Source organism: Hyperoodon ampullatus, assembly GCF_949752795.1.
Source record: "Hyperoodon ampullatus genome assembly, chromosome: 8".
In the NCBI taxonomy this organism is placed as follows: domain Eukaryota; kingdom Metazoa; phylum Chordata; class Mammalia; order Artiodactyla; family Ziphiidae; genus Hyperoodon; species Hyperoodon ampullatus.
This window is the reverse complement of record NC_136921.1, coordinates 96,593,346-96,613,091: the sequence shown is the minus strand read 5'-3', so window position 1 is coordinate 96,613,091 and position 19,746 is coordinate 96,593,346. Positions and strand designations below refer to the sequence as shown.

At 36.2% G+C, this 19,746-nt stretch overlaps 1 protein-coding gene across 2 annotated transcripts in view; it reads left to right on the top strand.

Moving 5' to 3' along the window:
- PDE1A (phosphodiesterase 1A) overlaps positions 1 to 19,746 on the top strand; it is a gene marked incomplete at both ends in the record, with an annotated part of 341,142 nt that overhangs the window by 242,606 nt on the left and 78,790 nt on the right. For both annotated transcript variants that reach the window (XM_079710186.1, XM_079710187.1), the window contains 4 exons: positions 8,865 to 9,047; positions 14,227 to 14,293; positions 17,234 to 17,350; positions 18,193 to 18,333. In XM_079710186.1, the coding sequence (XP_079566312.1) occupies positions 8,865 to 9,047; positions 14,227 to 14,293; positions 17,234 to 17,350; positions 18,193 to 18,333 (508 nt within the window). The remainder of the gene's footprint in view (positions 1 to 8,864; positions 9,048 to 14,226; positions 14,294 to 17,233; positions 17,351 to 18,192; positions 18,334 to 19,746) is intronic.

Genomic DNA, 19,746 nt, shown 5'->3' with positions numbered 1-19,746 from the left:
AAAAAGCAAGGGGCACTGGAAATTAGCAGCACCTCAAGCAGCAACTCTTGGGCACAGAAGAGGGAACCCTATCCTTTAGTCCATGACGTGATCACCTCTCCCTGATCTGGGAAGCCATAGCCCTTAAGCTTCATCTCTGGGCTGCAGCCCCAACCTTTTTCTTCAGCCTGCAACTCAGTGATCCTTGGAACAACACTTACTTAGATGGAGCCTAGAATACCCTCCTCTATGTCTCATTCCCTTGATTAGAAGAGGCAAAATATCATTCCTGAAAAGTAAGGCAGGGAGAAGATGGTAGATATTGTATTGATAGTATTGTCATAAAATATAAATGTACCATTTTAACAATTTTCAGTGTACGATCCAGTGGAATTAAGTACATTATTTACAGTGTTGTACAACCATCCCACTATCCATTTCCACAAACTTTTCATTATCCCAAACAGAAACTCTGTACCCATTAAACAATAACTCCCAGTCCCCCCCTCCCCTCAGCCCCTGGTAACCTCTATTCTACTTTCTGTCTCTATGAATTTTCCTATTCTACTCAGTTAAAATTTTAAAGTAGGTAAAAAATATTTTTGGATGTTCCTCCCACTGCCTCCTCACAACCCACAGAATGCCTAAGTTGTTCTTTGGCTCCCCCAAGTCCACTTTGACCAATTTCTTCCCGTAATGTCTGAAACACTTCCATCCCCAGACACCTTCCTTTTACTATACCTCAGAAATAGCAGATCTGCTTAGACTAATTCATATGGATGTGTAAATGGCTGGGAGTTTACTGAGAGCTTACTTTGTGTCAGACACTGTTCTAAATGCTTTCTGTGCATTTACCCATTTCATCCTCCAACTCCACCACTAGGGGTGCTATTATTATCATCTCTATTTTATTGACAAAGAAACTGAGATTCAGACAGAAGAAATATTTTTTCCAAGACCACACAACTAATAGGTGATGAAGCCAGGATTCAAACTCCTGAGGCAGTTCTCCTAACCACAGAGGATGCTTACTAATCAAAAAAAAAAAAAAAAATCGATAATTAGTGGAATGTCAGGCTTTGAGCCTAAAGGAATATTTTCAAAGATATTTTCGAGCCAAAAGGACTTCCTGGTGGGAAGCCAAGAGCCATCAGAGAGGCCTAGGGCAGTTTCTGCTTCACCCGTTCCCTCCACTTCCATCTCCAAACTGACTCCCAAAATCTTGATGCTAACTCTCTGAGATCCTAACCCCTTCTCAGAGCCCTCCCCCAACATTTCTTGGACCTTCCTGCCTGTCGTGGGGGATGACCCTCCTCTGCTGGACCTCTGCTTCCTCCGCTGGATACAGAAGAGGTTTAGAGCTCTCTGTAGGCATTAGCTTGGAGAAAGCCACATCTAACTTTAACACTCTCCTTTGTCAACTTCATTTTGGCCAAATTTGCCTCTTGGAATTGAGCTGAGGTCAGCATAACTGACTTATCTACCCAAATGTTCAGTCTTCAGTCACTCAGATATAATACTCATCTTCTCATAGTTAAAAAGAAAAAGATAAATAAAACCAAAGGAAACATTGAACAAAAGCTATCAGGTAGGCAGAAAAAGAAAACTGCCCCCCCCCAAAAAAACACAAAGAAACAAAAAACTGTTGAAATAAATCTATGAGCCTGCCATTTTATGTCTGTTTTGAAACAAGGCAAATAATAAATAATAAATAAATAAACGTGCATGGGTGGTGGCCTGGAAAAATTAATTCAAATGTATTTAGTACTCAGGAAGTAGGTTACTGACAAGTTGATAAGGCTTTTCAAATGTATTAGCTCTTTCCATCCTGACATTTAATTTATTGCACTTCAAAGTACTGTGAAATTCTACCATCCAGATACATTTCTCTCTGAGAAAATGATTCAACATACCAATCATGGAAAATAAATTTAAGCTTCCTCCAACCAAAACTCCGGTGGACCAAACTCCTTTAAGATCAATTATTTTTAACCCTGAATTTCAAGGTAGAGATGGGATGGAGAATAATGATTACTGATATTTTTTATTGTTTGAATGTGAAGGTAGTCTGGGCACTTAGTAAGCAAAACACACATTTGAGGTGAGGGATAGCTCAGCAGTTAAAAACTCAGACCCTGAAATCAGAGAGACTTGAGATCAAAAAACGGCATGGCCACTTCTGGTTATACGATTTGAGCAAATCACTTAGGGTATCTGTGCCTCAGTTTATTCATCACTAAAGTAGGGGTACTGATAATAATTGTGTCTTCCACATAGTGAGGAAGGAATGAAGTAAAGCTTGGAAGATGAAATGAAGTAAACCTTGGCTCCTTGCCTGGTTTGTAGTAGGTAAGCATCCCATATCCTGGGCACTGAGACCCCAGAGTTCTCTACCCAAAGGTCTCCTAGCCTGTCTCCTAAGTCTTCATGGGTCTCCTCCTTAGGTCCTTCCTCCTGAGGAGGCCCAGGACACTGTTGGGGTGTGCACCCCTCCACCCCTAAAGAGTGGCCAAGAAGCAGCTGCTTTCAAGGCTGGATGGGTTGATGGAGATTGTACTGGGGCCATGGCGTCCACCTGCTCATATAGTGACGGCCTGAGCAGGAGGCAGGCAGGTGCAGAGAGCCAGCCATAGCCCACTGGCCCAGCCCTGTCACACAAAGAGCTGAGAATTCGCAATTCCAATACAACTTGTCAGACTTTTATGAAACATTAAAAGGTAGAAGGATAGAACAAATATCATGTTTGTTCACTTGATATATAACTTTTAAATATTTAATGTGGTATTTCGGAGAAATGTGCTCCTACCCTGAGCCCAGCAGTTATTAGAGGCAGAGTTGAATGAGTTAGTTTCTTGTTGAAGTGTGTTCCTTTATAAGAATAATAAAGCAGAAAATTTCAAACTTGAGAAGCCAGTTTCCGGCAGTTATGCATCCGGCAGATGAATTTTAGTATTTAATAGGTGTAAATGTGGGCACCGATTGCCTGGAAATAACTGTGTGGGTACACGAGTGTAACCATTTTCCAAGAGTCTACTGTGGACAGAAATATTCTCACTGATATCACTGTAAGAGTCAAAATCCCATGACCTCTCCTTCCGTGGCCGCCTCTTTCTTTATTCCCTTTTCCTACAAACTTTCTAGTTCAAAATATAAGCCCTTTGGGAGTTGTGTCATCTGATTTCAAGAGAAAATTTGGAGTATAAATAGTTCCCAAAGATCAGTACAGCGCTGATTGGATGCAGGGCCAGTTTTCACAGCTTGCCGACCCCCCATCGACCCACAGCTTATGTTTAGGGACCCCTTACTTTCTGCTTTATTGACTCGGTTGGGACTAAAAAAAAAGTTGCATCAAACACCAGTTCAAGCATTTTTCAGAGGTCCATAGTGTTAACATTTTACACATATACTCCTATCGTTCTTTTCTGTATAGTGCATTTTAAGAATTCCTAAGGAAAATGTACCAATGATTTTTTTTCATGTTGTAAGTTTCTTAAACACAAAGTCTTCATTTTTAAGAGCCCTCATGGAGTAAGCAATTCTGCTCACCCTGCCATCCAACCCTAGGATGAAGAGCAACTGAGCTGTTGGATGTTTTGGAAGTAAGATTCATTATAGTATTTGAGATCTCATTTTATCAAGCTACTTGCACAAATTTATGTCAAAAATGAAATGAAGGCAGAATGTAGTCACATGTTTTACATGTGACATAATCTTATATAATCTTATCTTCACATCTTAGATAAATGTATAGAAAAATTGCTTCTGATAATTCTCTAACAAGAGCCCAGGATTACTATTTGATATTATACTATAGTTTTCATTCCTGCCCTATCTAGCATGGTCAAATGAAATCTGAAGAGCTCCTTGTGGTGCTCAGAAGAAGAAACAGTATACAGGGCAGGTGCCAGGGAAAGGGAAAATAAATAAGGGAGAGAGAGGAGAAATATGTGCCATTAGGTGTGTCGGATTATTTTTTAAATTCATTTAAATTTAAGTTTTATCTACCTGCCTTTCAACTTTCTTCTATCCAAACTTGAAAAATTATCTTAAATAGCTTGATACAAATTATTTGTGTCTTTATTAGGAATTTCTTACCATACTCTACTTGATAGGTGAGCCTAAAAGAGTTAGTTCTGATAACTGATACTTAACAGAGATACTGAGGTCCTTGGCTGAAGGCATGTAAACAGTGCATACAATTTTTAAAATGTTTCTTTCCTGGGCCATTAATTCAAAATACTATTAGAAATGTTTAATATCTTTTCTTTTTTTACATTTTTTTATTGAAGTATAGTTGATACACAATGTTGTTTTAGTATCAGGTGTACAGCAAAGTGATTCAGTAATACATACATATATTCTTTTTTTTCAGATTCTTTTCCCTATAGGTTCTTTTATATAGCTGAGTAATATTCCGTTGTATAAATATACCACATCTTTTTTATCCATTCATCTGTTGATGGACACTTAGGTTGTTTCCATGTCTTGGCTGTTGTAAACAGTGCTGTAATGAACATTGGGGTGTAGGTATCTTTTCAAATTACAGTTTTCTCCAGATATATGCCCTAGAGTGGGATTGCAGGATCATACGGTAGCTCTATTTTTAGTTTTTTTTAAAAACCTCCATACTGTTCTGAATAGTGGCTGCATCAATTTACATTCCCACCAACAGTGTAGGAGGGTTCCTTTTTCTCCACACCTTCTCCAGCATTTATAATTTGCAGACTTTTTGATGGTGGCCATTCTGACCGATGTGAGCTGATACCTCACTGTAGTTTTGATTTGCATTTCTCTAATAATTAGTAATGTTGAGCATCTTTTCATGTGCCTTTTGGCCATCTGTATGCCTTCTTTGGGGAAATGTCTATTTAGATCTTCTGCCCAGTTTTTGATTGGATTGTTTTGTTTTTTTTGCTTTTTATTGAGCTGTATATGCTGTTTGTATATCTTGGAGATTAATCCCTTGTCAGTCACATCATTTGCAAATATTTTCTCCCATTCTGTAGGTTGTCTTTTTGTTTTGTTTATGGTTTCCTTTGCTGTGCAAAACTTTTAAGTTTAATTAGGTCCCATTTGTTTGTGTGTGTTCTTATTTCCATACTCTAGGAGATGGAGACAAAAAGATATTGCTGTAATTTATGTCAAAAAGTGTTCTGCCTGTGTTTTCCTCTAGGAGTTTTATAGTATCCAGTCTTACATTTAAGTCTTTAATCCAGAAAAATGTCTAATATCTTTTCCATGTCAAATATACATTTCCCTGTAATTTGCCTCAAAAACTGTAAAGAGATTGTTCAAGGGCATATTAACCTAAAGGCAATGAAGAGATGATTGACAATAGTGAACTACTCCCAGGGTGCTTCTGCTCTTATCAATCAAACAATATGGGACTCTAAAAGACTAAAATTTCTTATACCATCTCCATTCTCACTCCACTCCTCAAAGATAGTCACTTGTAAAAGTTTAGTGTAAATATTTCTAGATGTTGATCCCCCCAATCTGTGCCATGCACTGTTGCACATGCTGGTGATATAACAGTGCACAAGAACAGACCGACTCTCTGATCTCGAGGTCTTTACAGTCTAGTGGATAAATCATAAAATGAATGAACAAACTAATAAACATATGGCGTGACATCAGCAGTGGTAAGTGCTAAGAAGAAGTCTAGAGAAGGATAAAGAGAATAAAAGTGTTTACTCTTTGAGTAGGGAGGTCAAGGAAACCCTTTCTACCTAAATGCAGTGAGGAAATGATCCACACATCTTGAAAAAGAGATTCTAAGCAGAGGGAATGGCAAGTGCAAAGACCCTGAGCAGAAGCAAGCTTGGCAGGTTTGAGTATACCAAGGAGGCCGGCATTGCTGAAGCAAAATGAATAAGGTGGAAAATGTTAAAAGATAAAGGTAGAGACATAGCTTGTGGTGAGCTACATAGGACTGTATGAATTAGGCATTGACATGGTCTGACTTATACTTTAAAAGAGGCTGACACTGGCTGGAAATTCTGACAGCAGTAAATGTTGCAATCTTGAGTCTGAAAGTAGTCTGGAGGCAGGATTCCTTCTTTGGGGGAGCTCCGCCTTACCACTTAAGGCCTTTAATTGATTGGATCAGGCCCACTCACATTATGGAGGGTAGTCTGCTGTACTCAGTCTATTGATTTAAATGTTAATTACGTCTAAAATATACCTTCACAGCAACATCTAGACAGGTGTTTGATCAGACAACTAAGCCTCATAACCTAGCCATGTGAACATATAAAATTAACCATCACAGAGGTATTTTTTGCTTTTTCAAGATTTCCTTTTTTAGTTATATAATAGAATATTTCATGCTTTTCTCTATGTACTCTCCTCCTTTATTTCTATATTCATTAATTAATCTACATCACTCTTTTTTCCCTGAAACTATATCTTATTTCATTTTCAATAAATGACATCATGCATCATGACTAAGGGATTGCCAGACTCCTGGGTACCACATCCCTATATGAACTCTCATTTCCATATGCTGATTTTGTCATATTTGATGATCTGTCAAGGATAATTTATGATTTTAGGACATATAGCCCTAAAGTCATCCACATCAGATTTGCAAAGGAGCAATTGGCAACCATTACTATGTGTCTGTCATTCTACTTAGAGTAGCTAATAAAACAAGACAGCAGTAGAATTCCTGGAGCATGGTGACATCACAGGATTACAGTACAATGATTCCCATTCCATCTGTCCTGCTCTGTGGTTTTATTTGATCACTGCATAAGGAATAATAGAAATGGCATAAGCCCTGAAATTTTCAAACCATGTACTGTAGTGACTTGCTGTAATTGGCTAAGGAATCTAATTTTAAATGGTCAAAAGGAGAAAAAAAGTATTTTGCTTTGAATTACGATGTCCATGTGTTAAGTATAAACTAAAGTCATCCAAACGTAAGAGCCAAATGAGAATTAAATATGATTTAGGGTAAGTATTAATCAATATTTTTTGATATCTTTATTGGAGTATAATTGCTTTGCAATGCTGTGTTAGTTTCTGCTGTACAACAAGCAAAGTGAATCAGCTATATGTATTCATATATCCGCATATCCCCTCCCTCTTGCTTCTCCCTCCCACCCTCCCTATCCTGCCCCTCTAGTTGGACACAAATCACTGAGCTGATCTCCCTGTGCTATGCAACAGCTTCCCACTAGCCATCATTTTACATTTGGTTGTATATATATGTATATATATGTCAATGCTACTCTCTCACTTCGTCCCAGCTTCAATATTAACTTCCAACTATGTCTTTTTTATCTTCATATGTATACATATAATTTTATAACTCCAGCACTTAAGTTGTGTATATTTTTTCATAAGGCATTTCATAAATGCATTCACACTTATTTAATACTATGAAAAATAAATATCGGCAAATGACTGACATTAATATGCTTATAAACAGTAGCATATAGAGGAAGTCATATTATCTTTTGAGTCTCTTTTTGGTAGTTTTTGCTCTCTGGAGATGATGTGTGACTTGTTATGAAGGCTGTAGCACTCGCTGTCATCTCTGGCTACCTTCCTTCCATTGGCTCATAATCCTTAGGCCTCACTCTGTGCAAAGAAATTTACTAGCACGAATGGAACCCAAAGGTCAAAGCTAAAGTGCACCAAAAATAGCTCTGAGTTATTAAATTGGTACACCAACAAGGAAAAAACCTAGTCAGGCAAAGGGCAGAGCTGACCTGTATTCTTCCCGAAGGCAAAGCTCAATTGCTCTGTAAAGTCCCTTTTGTATTTTGTGGGGAGGCTTTCACACTATCTTTCCAGTTCAGACCTTTAGGAAGTTCTGGATCACTGGAGCTGACCAGCCTTAATGCAGCTATTGTTACTGGTCAGTCCTGTCCACATCATCTACCTGGAGCTTATACTGGAGAGTGGCAGGGCAGTGCTTTCAGCTCCTGGTCACTTCCTCCTTACGCAGCTGATTTCCTCAGCCGACAGTTCTAAGCCCATCAGATCTCCACCCTCAAGACATCATTTGCTTTAACTTTTCCACCTGACACTGGCTAAATCACCTAAAATTAGCTTTAAAAATAATCCACTTGTTTTCATCTTTCTTTTTCAAGTTATTATTTTCCTAAAATTTAGGGATACCCATCAAATAAAATAACACATGTGAATGACTCCTGTAAACTCCAAGGCCTTATTCAAATAGCATGTACTTTCTGTACTCAATATACACAAGCTTGTTAAATATAAGACAACTTTTATAGCTTCGACTCCCCTTTTTCTTTCCACTCCAATTGCTTCCTTTAATAGACCTCTGTTTACGAACTCTCTTCTCTATCTTATATTAGTTTCATTCATTATTGGAATAATATATTATTATATATTAATATATTATAAAAATATTAATACAGTCGATATCTCCAGACTGATATCATTGTACTTAAATGTTTGGGAATGCTCAAATGTTCAAGTCCATTAGTGTTTGCCCTCAGAAGATGACCAATTTGAGAAATTCAGAGATTTCAAAATGTTAACCCAATCTTTTTTTTTTTTTTTTTTTTTTGCGGTACGCGGGCCTCTCACTGCCGTGGCCCCTCCCGTTGTGGAGCACAGGCTCCGGATGCACAGGTTCAGCGGCCATGGCTCACGGGCCCAGCCGCTCCGCGGCATGTGGGATCTTCCCAGACCGGGGCACGAACCTGTGTCCCCTGCATCGGCAGGCGGACTCTCAACCACTGCTCCACCAGGGAAGCCCCAAACCCAATCATTTTTTAGGACAGTTCATATTAAAAGATGACCAGAGAGTGACTTGCTATACTTTAAATCCTATTGCCATGCTTGTTTTGTTATTAGTTTTTCTTCACTTTTTCCTAAAGTTTAACCACTATAAATTTTTGTAGAAGACTGCTGGATACTGATGATGAGCTCAGTGACATTCAGTCGGATTCGGTCCCATCGGAAGTCCGGGACTGGTTGGCTTCTACCTTTACACGGAAAATGGGGATGATGAAAAAGAAATCTGAGGAAAAACCAAGATTTCGGAGCATTGTGCATGCTGTTCAAGCTGGAATTTTTGTGGAAAGGTAAGTGAAGTTGTTGGTATCTCAAGACAAAATTTAAAAGGCAGCAAATATACTTACTATGTCAAAGTTATGAGAGTCCTGTATTTTATTTATTGAGGAAAACTGTAATCATAAGTATAACTGGAATGAACAGATTTAGGACTTTATGATGAATTTACCTATAACAAAAATATCTTGTTCTGGATTTATTATTTTCATTTATTTTTAAATTGACATAAAAACTAAAAGCAAAGACTGTTGAATGACCGTTCTCCTCAAATGAACTTTTGTGAATAACTGTTTGTAATACATTTATAAACACATTTATATGCTTTACACCTAATAACACATTTATATGCTTTACACCTAATTTTACCCAAATACAATGTAACACCCAATAAAGTAAGTTCTATACTACATACCAAAATCAAGCAGGCCTTTTCTTGGCACTAAAGAGAAAAGACCATTCTCTTACCATTGTGGAAGAAAGCTCTCTCATGTCCACTTTCCTTGAAGAGCTTTTCAATCTTTCTGTCACTGAAGCATTTCTGTCACTTGCTGGCCCCTAGAAACACCAGAGTTTCTAAAGTGAAATACATGTTAATATGACCCAATTTTACATTCTTTAGCCTTTAAGAGCACAGCTTATTTTTCTTTCTGGGAACAAGCTGTTTCAGAACTAAAACTACAAAAAGACTTGAAATAACATCTTATATCTGACAATGTTGAAAACTAGTGCTTAGAAATCCCTTGGATTAAAAAACAATTACATTACATTAAATTATACATAAAAAGTTATTTTAACATTTTTGAAACAAATAAAATCAAGGAACAGAGAAATTTTTTATCAATGTATCTAAAATTAAATTTAAGGGAGACCACATCATTTTTTATCTTCAGACATCTCTAGTCATTGCCTCTAATGAACTTTATAAACTTTCATTTTCTTCTGCTAACAAAACAATGAGAAGCACTCTTGGGTTTCTAAAAATCTAAACGACAATGCATTGCAAGAAGTATTCGAAGTGATTTAAAGATGTATGATAACCATAAGACATGAAGCATCTAGGATCTTGGTTTATGACTATATTACCCAAAATAACAACCACTCAGTGATTATTCAAATTATTTTGACTATTTCTTGACTATATCTAGTTGGCTTTGATAAAAGAACCCTCATAATAAGCATTATGAGCATAATAATTATGACGAGTTAGGTGAGATGACAACCCCCCCACCCCTAGTGCATTAACTGCTCCCAGCTCTGCCAGGTGGGACCAGAAATCTGAAACAGAGAGGTAGAGGGGGCTGGAGAGAAATAATTTTTGTAATTATGTTCTTATTTTTTAAAACAACTTAGGCAAGTGTATGACATTATTGATTTTCCTTAATATCAATTCGAAAACATCTAAATCATAGTTCAGAAAGTCAGTGAGAGAGTCAGAGAAAAAAGAGCGCATGTTTGCTTTAATGAAAGAATGTATATTTTGTCTTTTTTTTTAAGAAAATATTGCAGAACTTGGCAAACTGAAAAGAAATGTAAATTATAAAAGTAAACCAACTAAATTTCCATTCCCATTAAATAGAAAAATCAAGACAAATTCTGTGAAATATATTGACACGTTAAACTTTCAGTTTTTTTATATGCTACACAGAAATATCAAAACGTACTTAAGGTAACTAAATTAGCAAGCAGTCTTGAAGAAATCAATGTGCTAAAAACACATGGAAATGAAATTTTTAAATTACTTTTGAATCCCCATTAGTAAGTGTGTAAACAGAGTGAGATATGTTTATCTTGAATTTTCAAAAACAATCATCTTCAATCTTGAAACTTAGAAAGTCTTTTTGAGTCTTCTCTCAAGCAGCCCCTCCCAAGAATTAATACCTCAGCAAGTCCAGGCAATTTGCTTACCCTGGTGTATCCTGAGCCTACTCACTTTGTCAACTCCACTCCTGCAACCCCAAACTAAGCCTTTGTCACCTGCCATCAGAAATATGACAATAGCTTTCAACTAGGCTCCCCTCTTCCTCACTTGCCCTCTCCAAACAAGTCATTCTGTAGTGATTTTTAAAATATTAGTTCCTGTCATTCTTAAGCTTAAAACCATCTGATTGTTTTTACCATTTCACTTGATATACCATTACACTTGGTATTAAAGGCAACTTCTGTATCATGGCTTTGCATGACTAGGCCCCCTTACCTTCTAGACTCATCTAATGCTACTTCACCCTTACCTGAATATCTATACTAGTGTGATTTCAACTCCATGAATATCCCTAAACTCTTGCTTCCCTTGGGACCAGTAATCCTGATTTTCCCTCTATCAGAAATGATTTTCCCCACCCTTCACTCTGGCTAGCCCTTTCTATCTTTCCAGAGGCCTTTCCTGGTTACTCTGTATACTGTTCATCACTTTCTCTATCCCAACCAGTGGTTTACCTCATAGCATTTAGTGCTGTTTTTAATCATATATTATTTCTTATTTGTTGTCCCTCTTTGCCACTGAATTAACCTCATGAAAGCAGCACTTATATTTTTCTTGTTCTTCACTGAATAGTCTCTTGCTTAGAACTGTGTCTGGCATAAGATAGAGGGTTTTTTTAAGTTTTTGAATTATATTTTGTAACTGTAGTAAAAACCTTCCAAAAATAATCTACCGTATTTCCAGCTGGACTTTAACCACCTGTAGGAGAACAGGAAATCCATTATTCTTTTTCAGCAACTTGTAATATAGTGACTATTTATTCAAGTGTGAGGCCACTATATTAAGGTTTCTCCCACATTCATTTGATTCCAGAATGAGTACTCCTAATCTTCCATCCTAATTTTCTATTTCTAAGTTTTCATCCTAATATGCTATTCCCAATTATAGGGTTAGAAAATGATAATGGAGAAGTTTCTCCTTCTCCTTGGATGAGTAATCTTCTTCCTTGTCTTTCTTTACATTCCATATAATGAGAATATACAGGGATATTCATTTCTCGAACTGCTCCAAGTCTAAGAAACATCAAAGTTCTCACTGAGTCCAAAGAGCCTTGAAGAACATCAGAATTGGAGCCAATGGTATTGATGAGAACAGTAACACTGATAACGGCTTTCTTGTATCAAGTACTTATAATATTATGCTAGTCCTTTATATCATTTACTCTTCATAAAAAGCATGTAATTATCCTCATTTTACAGATGACTGACATTAAATAGCTTTCCAGAGGTCACACTAGTGATTGGCTAACCTGTGATCCAAAGCATGTGTGCTCTTTGCTCCATCATACTGCCTTTTGTGCCATGAAGTCACACTGATTTAGTTACTTAATTTTTAAGGTTCCTTTTTTTCTTTCTTCTTCTTTTTTTTTTGAAGTACGTGGGCCTCTCACTGTTGTGGCCTATCCTGTTGTGGAGCACAGGCTCCAGACGCGCAGGCTCAGTGGCCATGGCTCACGGGCCCAGCCGCTCCGCGGCATGTGGGATCTTCCCGGACCGGGGCATGAACCCGTATTCCCTGCATTGGCAGGCGGACTCTCAACCACTGCGCCACCAGGGAAGCCCCTCCTGACCTTTTTATTTCCTTGCCCATCATCCTTCCATTTCCCCCATACTTCCATTTTTTAGTAATGATTCAAAAAATAGATAGAAAAGACTATTTGTTTCCTAAAAAAAAAAAAAAGGAACTAAATATCATTACTGACAGCAATTATTTTCTGGGCCTTTTGTAGTGTGATTAAATAGTTTCCTTGCCCTGCATTATTAGAATAATTATACCTATCTCAGTGGAGTAATTAACACAGGTATTTTTCTTATAAGAAATCTTCCAATTGAGATAGAGGATAAGGATACATTTTTATGATAACTGATTGCCACACCTAAAAATTATTTAACATCATTTAAGATAAACATAAAATGTGAACATGGAAATAAAGTAACAAGGTCTCTGTAATAAAATGGGAAGATACTTTATCAAGGAAGTCTAGTCTCTATGTAAGTAAATACAATATTTTAATTCTGAGCTTCCAAGAAGTGAAGATTAAAAAGGAAAACATGAAGAATTACTTGGCTTTTATTATCTTGAAAAAAATGATAGCTTTTACATAGAAACTGAGTAATATCTTAAGGATTTTTAATATAAGGTACATTGAATCAAAAGGTTAGTATTTCCCATAGTGGTTTTATAAAAGATGCAGAATATTTTTTTATGTTCTTATATTTCTTATATTGACCCCCAATATAAATTAAAGATATAATCATTAAATTATGGTTTTGTCCAGGCCTCTTGGGAAGAGAGTTTACTGCAGTATAGTCTAGGAATGTAGCTTGCTTGTGGACTAACAATATAAAAATTAAGGGACATGATTAATAATCAGTTAAATTCTTTCTTCACAGGACTTTGTGGAGGAGCCATGTTTCTTTCAGTCCTGATTAGAGACCTATTGCTATTTCTACCCATTAGGGTATCATGTTGATTCTATTTTTGCATGAATCAATGGAGGAGTTTCTTATATTTGGTTTAAGTCATCTTGGTTGTCCATTGGAAACTGGAAAACTCCAACAAATTACTGATTAATAAAAAATATTTTTGTTATTGATACTATTATAAAAATAGAAACACCCTGTTCTTTCTGGATAATCTTTATTAAATAATATTAAATGACAATTTGAACAAACTTAAGCAATTTTTGTCAATATGTTTGCCTCCAATATTTTTAACTTAAAAAAAAAGGCTCTGTAATTTCTGATGATAGTGCATATTCCCTCCTATAATTTTTACTTTGTGGGAAAAAAAACCTATCAAGGAAACATTTCCATGACATTCAGCTGCCAGACTGAAAATTTTGGAACACAAATAGACACAAAACAAGACTACTGTGCTGTCATGCATGTGGTGGCATGCTAAAAGGTGTTGTTGCTGCCTGTGCAAAGGACAGTCTCTGTTTTTAATAAGATGACGTTTAGGGAAAGACCTCTTCACATAGAATCTAAAATCACACTGACTTTGTGGTTGTGATGCAAATGTACTATTTGCATCTGTCACATTGTAGATACTTAATAAGCGGTGACAATAGTTATCATTGCTGCCACAAAGGGAGACTGTAACATGATACAAGGTAAACAAATCAAAGGTAATTTTTTCTTTGTTCTTAAGAAATAGCTGAAAACTTTGAGTAACTGATTTTTACATATACACTTATTTTTCTTTTTCAGAATGTACAGAAAATCCTATCACATGGTTGGTTTGGTATATCCAGAAGCTGTCATAGTAACATTAAAGGTAAAAAAAATGTTCAATTACTTTAGTATTTCAAATAGTCATTTTTTCTAATCTCCTTAAAAGGACTAGGAGAAAATGAGAATAGGTCTTTGCTGCAGCTTACATGTTGGAATGTAAAAAATATTTTAACCATTTACAAAATGTCATGTGTTTCAAGTCATGACTCATTGTAGATTTAAATGAGGATCAATTTACACTAACAAACTATATCAGTACATACATATACACACACACACACGTGTGTGTGATGTTTTCTTCTTCTTCATGCTTTATTTAGGTGGATCTTGAATTCAATTTTGAGATGGCACCAGCACTTGTCAGAATACACATATTTTGTTACTATATATTATGAAAGAGCTGAATGCTTTATAAATAAAAAGATATTTCAGTCAAATATGGTTAAAGGCAAAACTTATATGGAGTAAAATTGTTTAGAATTTTAGGTCCAAGAAAATATAAAAAGTAAGATAAAATTAAGAAAGGAAACAAAAAAGAAATTCACATCTTTTGTCTCTGTGGCTGCCCTAGTCTGAGGCCCAATTGCAGTATTATATGTGTTAGAAATAACTAGAGTTGAAAATCTGAAGTTGTGAAAGTTTTTGACTTGCTTGTTCCCATTGCATGTGTGTGTGTGTGCACGCGCACACTATTCCTAGACTTTATTACTAAAGAGGCATTTTGTAGGCTCATCATTCTACATTCCTTATTTCATTCCATCACTTAATTTGGGTAGGAAATTCAACTTTGTCTCCTCTAACAGTTTAATGGTGGTTTTCTTGTATTAACCACAAATTTAAAGAATACTAGCAACAGAATATCCTGGGTTATTTTATCTTTGATGTATTGAACTCCTTTCCTAGTTTAAATCTATATTGCTTTCTTTTGTTCTTTAATTTCCTTTAAAGCATCCCCTTTGCATTTGTTTTTTCTCTGCTGCATATTAGATTTTAATCTTATTCATTTAAAAATGTAGTTTGTTTTTCTTAGAAGCTTTTTTATATTCATGTTTCTAAAGTGATAATAGAGGCAAGTATATAACTGAAATGTCACATTATCAGATATTAATTACTCCTTGGCTCTTGAGAGATTTTGATTTCCTCATTATTTCCTGAACTGTGGGCAAGAAAATTACTTACTTTTATTTATTTTTCTTAGAAACCAGCTAACAGAGTATTCTGGTATGGAGAATATAAACATTTTTCTAAAATGTAGTGTAGGGAAAACATGAACTAACAGGTTGAAGAGAATTATCACTAAGTTAAGAATGTTTTAATAATTCTAATTTCCTGAGATACTTCCTTGTCTTGTTTGTTCTCAATCTGACAAAGTAAAAGGCAAGCATCTGCAGTAGTTTACAGATGTAAATCACCATTGTTGATTAAAAAAAATCCCCAAAATGGAGAGCTAAGCTTTTACTCAGTGGGAAACCCCTACTGGGAACTGTAAATAGCAGCCTGTAACAGTCTGAACTAATTCTGTGTTAGCTTTGGAATTTGGTGAGATTTGTTGGTCTCCTTTGAGCTTTATTGATTGTAAATGCCTTCTAACAGAACTTTGAGAGATTTTTAAATTTACAAACTGATCAAGCAAGTATTTCGGGATCAAATTAGGGCCAAACGCAAGGAATTTAACAAAGGTACCCAAGGAAACCAAAAAATATTTCAGTGGTGTTTTGAAATGATTAAAAACACGTTTGATGTTATTGTTACTATTTGTGGAAAGAAATAGTTTTAAGAGATGGTTTGGATACTTTTTATCAGATTTTCAGTTTAGTTTCAGCATATTACAGCATGTATTGTTGGCCTCTGTGAAATGTGTTAAATGAATGAAGTTCTAAACAGGGCCTGCTCAAATTCAAAATTAATGTATAGCTTTAAGGTTGTCCACTTACTGTTCAATACTAAACCTGTTGTGTGTATGCAAACACTAGACCTTCTTTGCTAATAATTTAGGATAATCGTTAGAACTGATTCTGCTGTATTTCTGTAGATTTTTAAGTTTCAGTGATTTATTTACTATTGCAACTCAAGCTTTACCTTAATGTACTGATGTACTTAATACCTCCTTAACGTACTGATACCACTTGCTACAAGTCCATTTTGTGGACCCCTCTGCAAGTTTTTGTCCTGGAATTACCTGAATCAAAGTCGTGAGGTGGCTGGAGTAGTTGGATATACCTGCTCGTTGCCCTCTTTTCCCACAGTTAGGGGGGACTTTCCTAGGGTATCTATTTCCCTACAGGCCTGGCCACTTCCCTGGGGAATTGCCTGAAATGCCAAAATTACTAACCTCCCCCTCAATCAAGAGACCCACTTCCTTTATCTTACAATCTGGCCCTGGTAGAAAGTAAAAATGAAGCAGCCAAGGTTAGAGTGAGTAATAAGGTCGTAGTACTCTACTGAGAGAGAGAGCTCTGTCTCTCTACAGCATCTTCATCTTAAAAAAAAAAAAGACATAAAATTTCAAATCTTTAAACCAAATTAGTAACTTTTAAACGGTAGAATTTCAAGCAATGTAGCAGGTGGGTGTGTGGGAAAGATAAATTGGGGCTATCTTCCCTCTCTCTCTCAATTACATCACCCACATAACCTGCAATTCCACCTTGAAATGAGGCCCACTCTGGGAAAATGATTTATGGCATGCATTTGGAGAGAGACTAAGAATATGGGAAGTGTTATAGAGTTATCAGGTTTACTACATCATATTGGATAACCTTGGGATTAAGGGGAAGATCTTAAGCATTATTGACCTCACTTTTGTGGATCCATAGATACTAAGTGTCCCTGTCACATCAGACACTGGTAAAAATGAAGTTTGATGTGCTGAATTGAAATCTGACCTGCTGGATGTACAATGCCTGAGCTTTCCAAGAATTTTTTCATAGAAAGAAACAGAATCATATGATATTGCCAACTAAAATATTTACTTTTTTTCCTACAGGATGTTGATAAATGGTCTTTTGATGTATTTGCCTTGAATGAAGCAAGTGGAGAACATAGTCTGAAGTTTATGATTTATGAACTATTTACCAGATATGATCTTATCAACCGTTTCAAGGTCAGAAACATGGAACAAAAGTAAAATGCTCTGAGAATGAGTTATCTGAATAAGAATGAAAATGCAGAACATTGGGTCATTAATCAATCCATTTAAAAATGTTTCTGGGTTGTCAGATCACAGAACTAAGGGGACGAGTTCACCACTTGATATAGCCATTCTCTACAAATCACTGACATTTCTGTATATCCACTGGGGTATCATAAGGCCATGATAGACTCATTCCAACAAGATACAAACTCCCCCTGAATTATTCACAGAACACTCATGTAAAGATTGGAATCTATGTCTTAAAGAAATATGATTTTCCTAAAATGCAGAATGAACCATTATTGGCAGCTTTCCTTAAATTGAAATGAAAGGGTTTCTAATTAACTTCACTTAGAGCCATCTCAGCAACAGATTTGATTCAGATTTCTGGGCCTGTATCTATGGAATCGTGTTATATTTAGAGTTAGAATTTACTGGCAGGTCATTTATTTTAACCCCCTTGAATTACTGATAGAAAAACTAGACTTCACCAGTTGTAATTAGAAAATTTTACCCCTTTAAGAAGTATCCTTCTTATCTGACTCTGGAAGATACAAAATTTAAAGATTGCTGTATGGGTAAGACTATTATTTCATCTATCTTAATTAAACACTTGGGGGTTATAATCCTTCTCAGCATTGAAAACTGACAGGTTAATGAAATGTTTTTTCAGAACAATCCACATTTAACTTTAAGAAACTACTACCCACATCTGACTCACTAATGTATCCCATCCCAAACAACTTTGTGCTCATGTTGATTTAGTGCCACTCTTTTGGTCAAAATATAATCATAATTGTTACTTTCTGCAGATTCCTGTTTCTTGCCTAATTGCCTTTGCAGAAGCTTTAGAAGTTGGTTACAGCAAGTACAAAAATCCGTATCACAATTTGATTCATGCAGCTGATGTCACTCAAACCGTTCATTACATAATGCTTCATACAGGTATCATGGTAAGAAAGTCTTAGTAACTGAAGTTTGTTAGTTTGCAACATCAAATTCCATTCCCTTCTCACTGTCTCTTTAATACTCAAAAAAGTATTATAAGTAATAATCTTCTGGATTTTTGAGGGTTAATGAGTTATTTATAATATTCATTTTTCAAAAAATATTTTAACTCAGTGAAAAAAGATCTCCAGAAGCAAATGAAAATAGACCGCAAATTTTTCAAAATTTGGACTGTGTAACATTTTTCATTTGTAAGTTCCTTTTCCCATAGGTATCAACCCCCAGAAAAGTGACCTAGAGAAAAAGTCTTTGGAATAAAAGTTAGTCGTAGTGCTCTCCCCTCCTTTCATCACCCAAGCTGACCTCAGTAGCTTTTTCTCTTTTACATGTTTGCATTGCTAATTACAATCAAATCCTAATAGGGATTTTTGGAAATTATTCATTTGGATTTTTCCGAATTCTTCTTCCTTCTCTTTGTATTTGAATGAATCAGTTGATGAGTGAATAAATGGTTCAGCAGTGCAAATCCTGGGACAAAAATGAGTAGATGTTAGGAAGTCTGGGACTGCCTAGAATTTCTATAGTGTCTTAGAGCATAGGATTACTTCCAAGGGATAAAAAGGGATGGGAAGTCCTTCCTTCTGAAGGTTCCAAACTGGGATGGGTTCAAAAGGGTATGAGCCATGTGAGATCCCCAGAATCTGAGTACATTTTTGATTCCTCATGTATCAACCTAAGCTGAAGCAGTACCATAAAATGCATATAAGTAGAATGGTCCACCAAACCCCATAATTTACATTGCCTACCTGTTTAGATTTCAAAAGTCACATTCTCTTTATTGGTAAGTCTCATTGGCATTCAGATCTGTGTAACCACTACTCCTCCATATCTCATCATTCTGCCCCAGAGACTGTGTTCCTTACCTGGTCCCACACAAAGCCCTTAGGGCCACAGTATAGAGTCCTGAAGATCTTGAAAACTTGTAGCAGGTACATGATTCTCCAAGTTTATTGTATACAGATGATAATTATATACATTTTCCCCCAGAATCCAGTGTGTGGTTTACTACACATAAGATCCCTTTGCTATGATTCATCCAAAGGTGTCTCACGTGATGAATGCAGAAATTATCTATTTTACTTCTCCATCTTTTTTGCCTCCAAAATGTTGCAGATCCATCAATGCCTTGGGCTCAGATTCCACTCCTGCCCCATGTTCCAATTATCTGTTTTCTCCAAAACAAACTACTCTAAACTCAGTGGCTTAAAACAATAATTTATCATTGTTTCTCATGGGTGTCTGTAGTTAGAAGGGTCCCAACTAGAAGGTTCTCATTTGGGGTCTCTTGTGTGATTGTGACCAGCTAGCAAGTATGGTCAAAGACATCTGAGGACATCACTGGGCAAGACATCCACAGT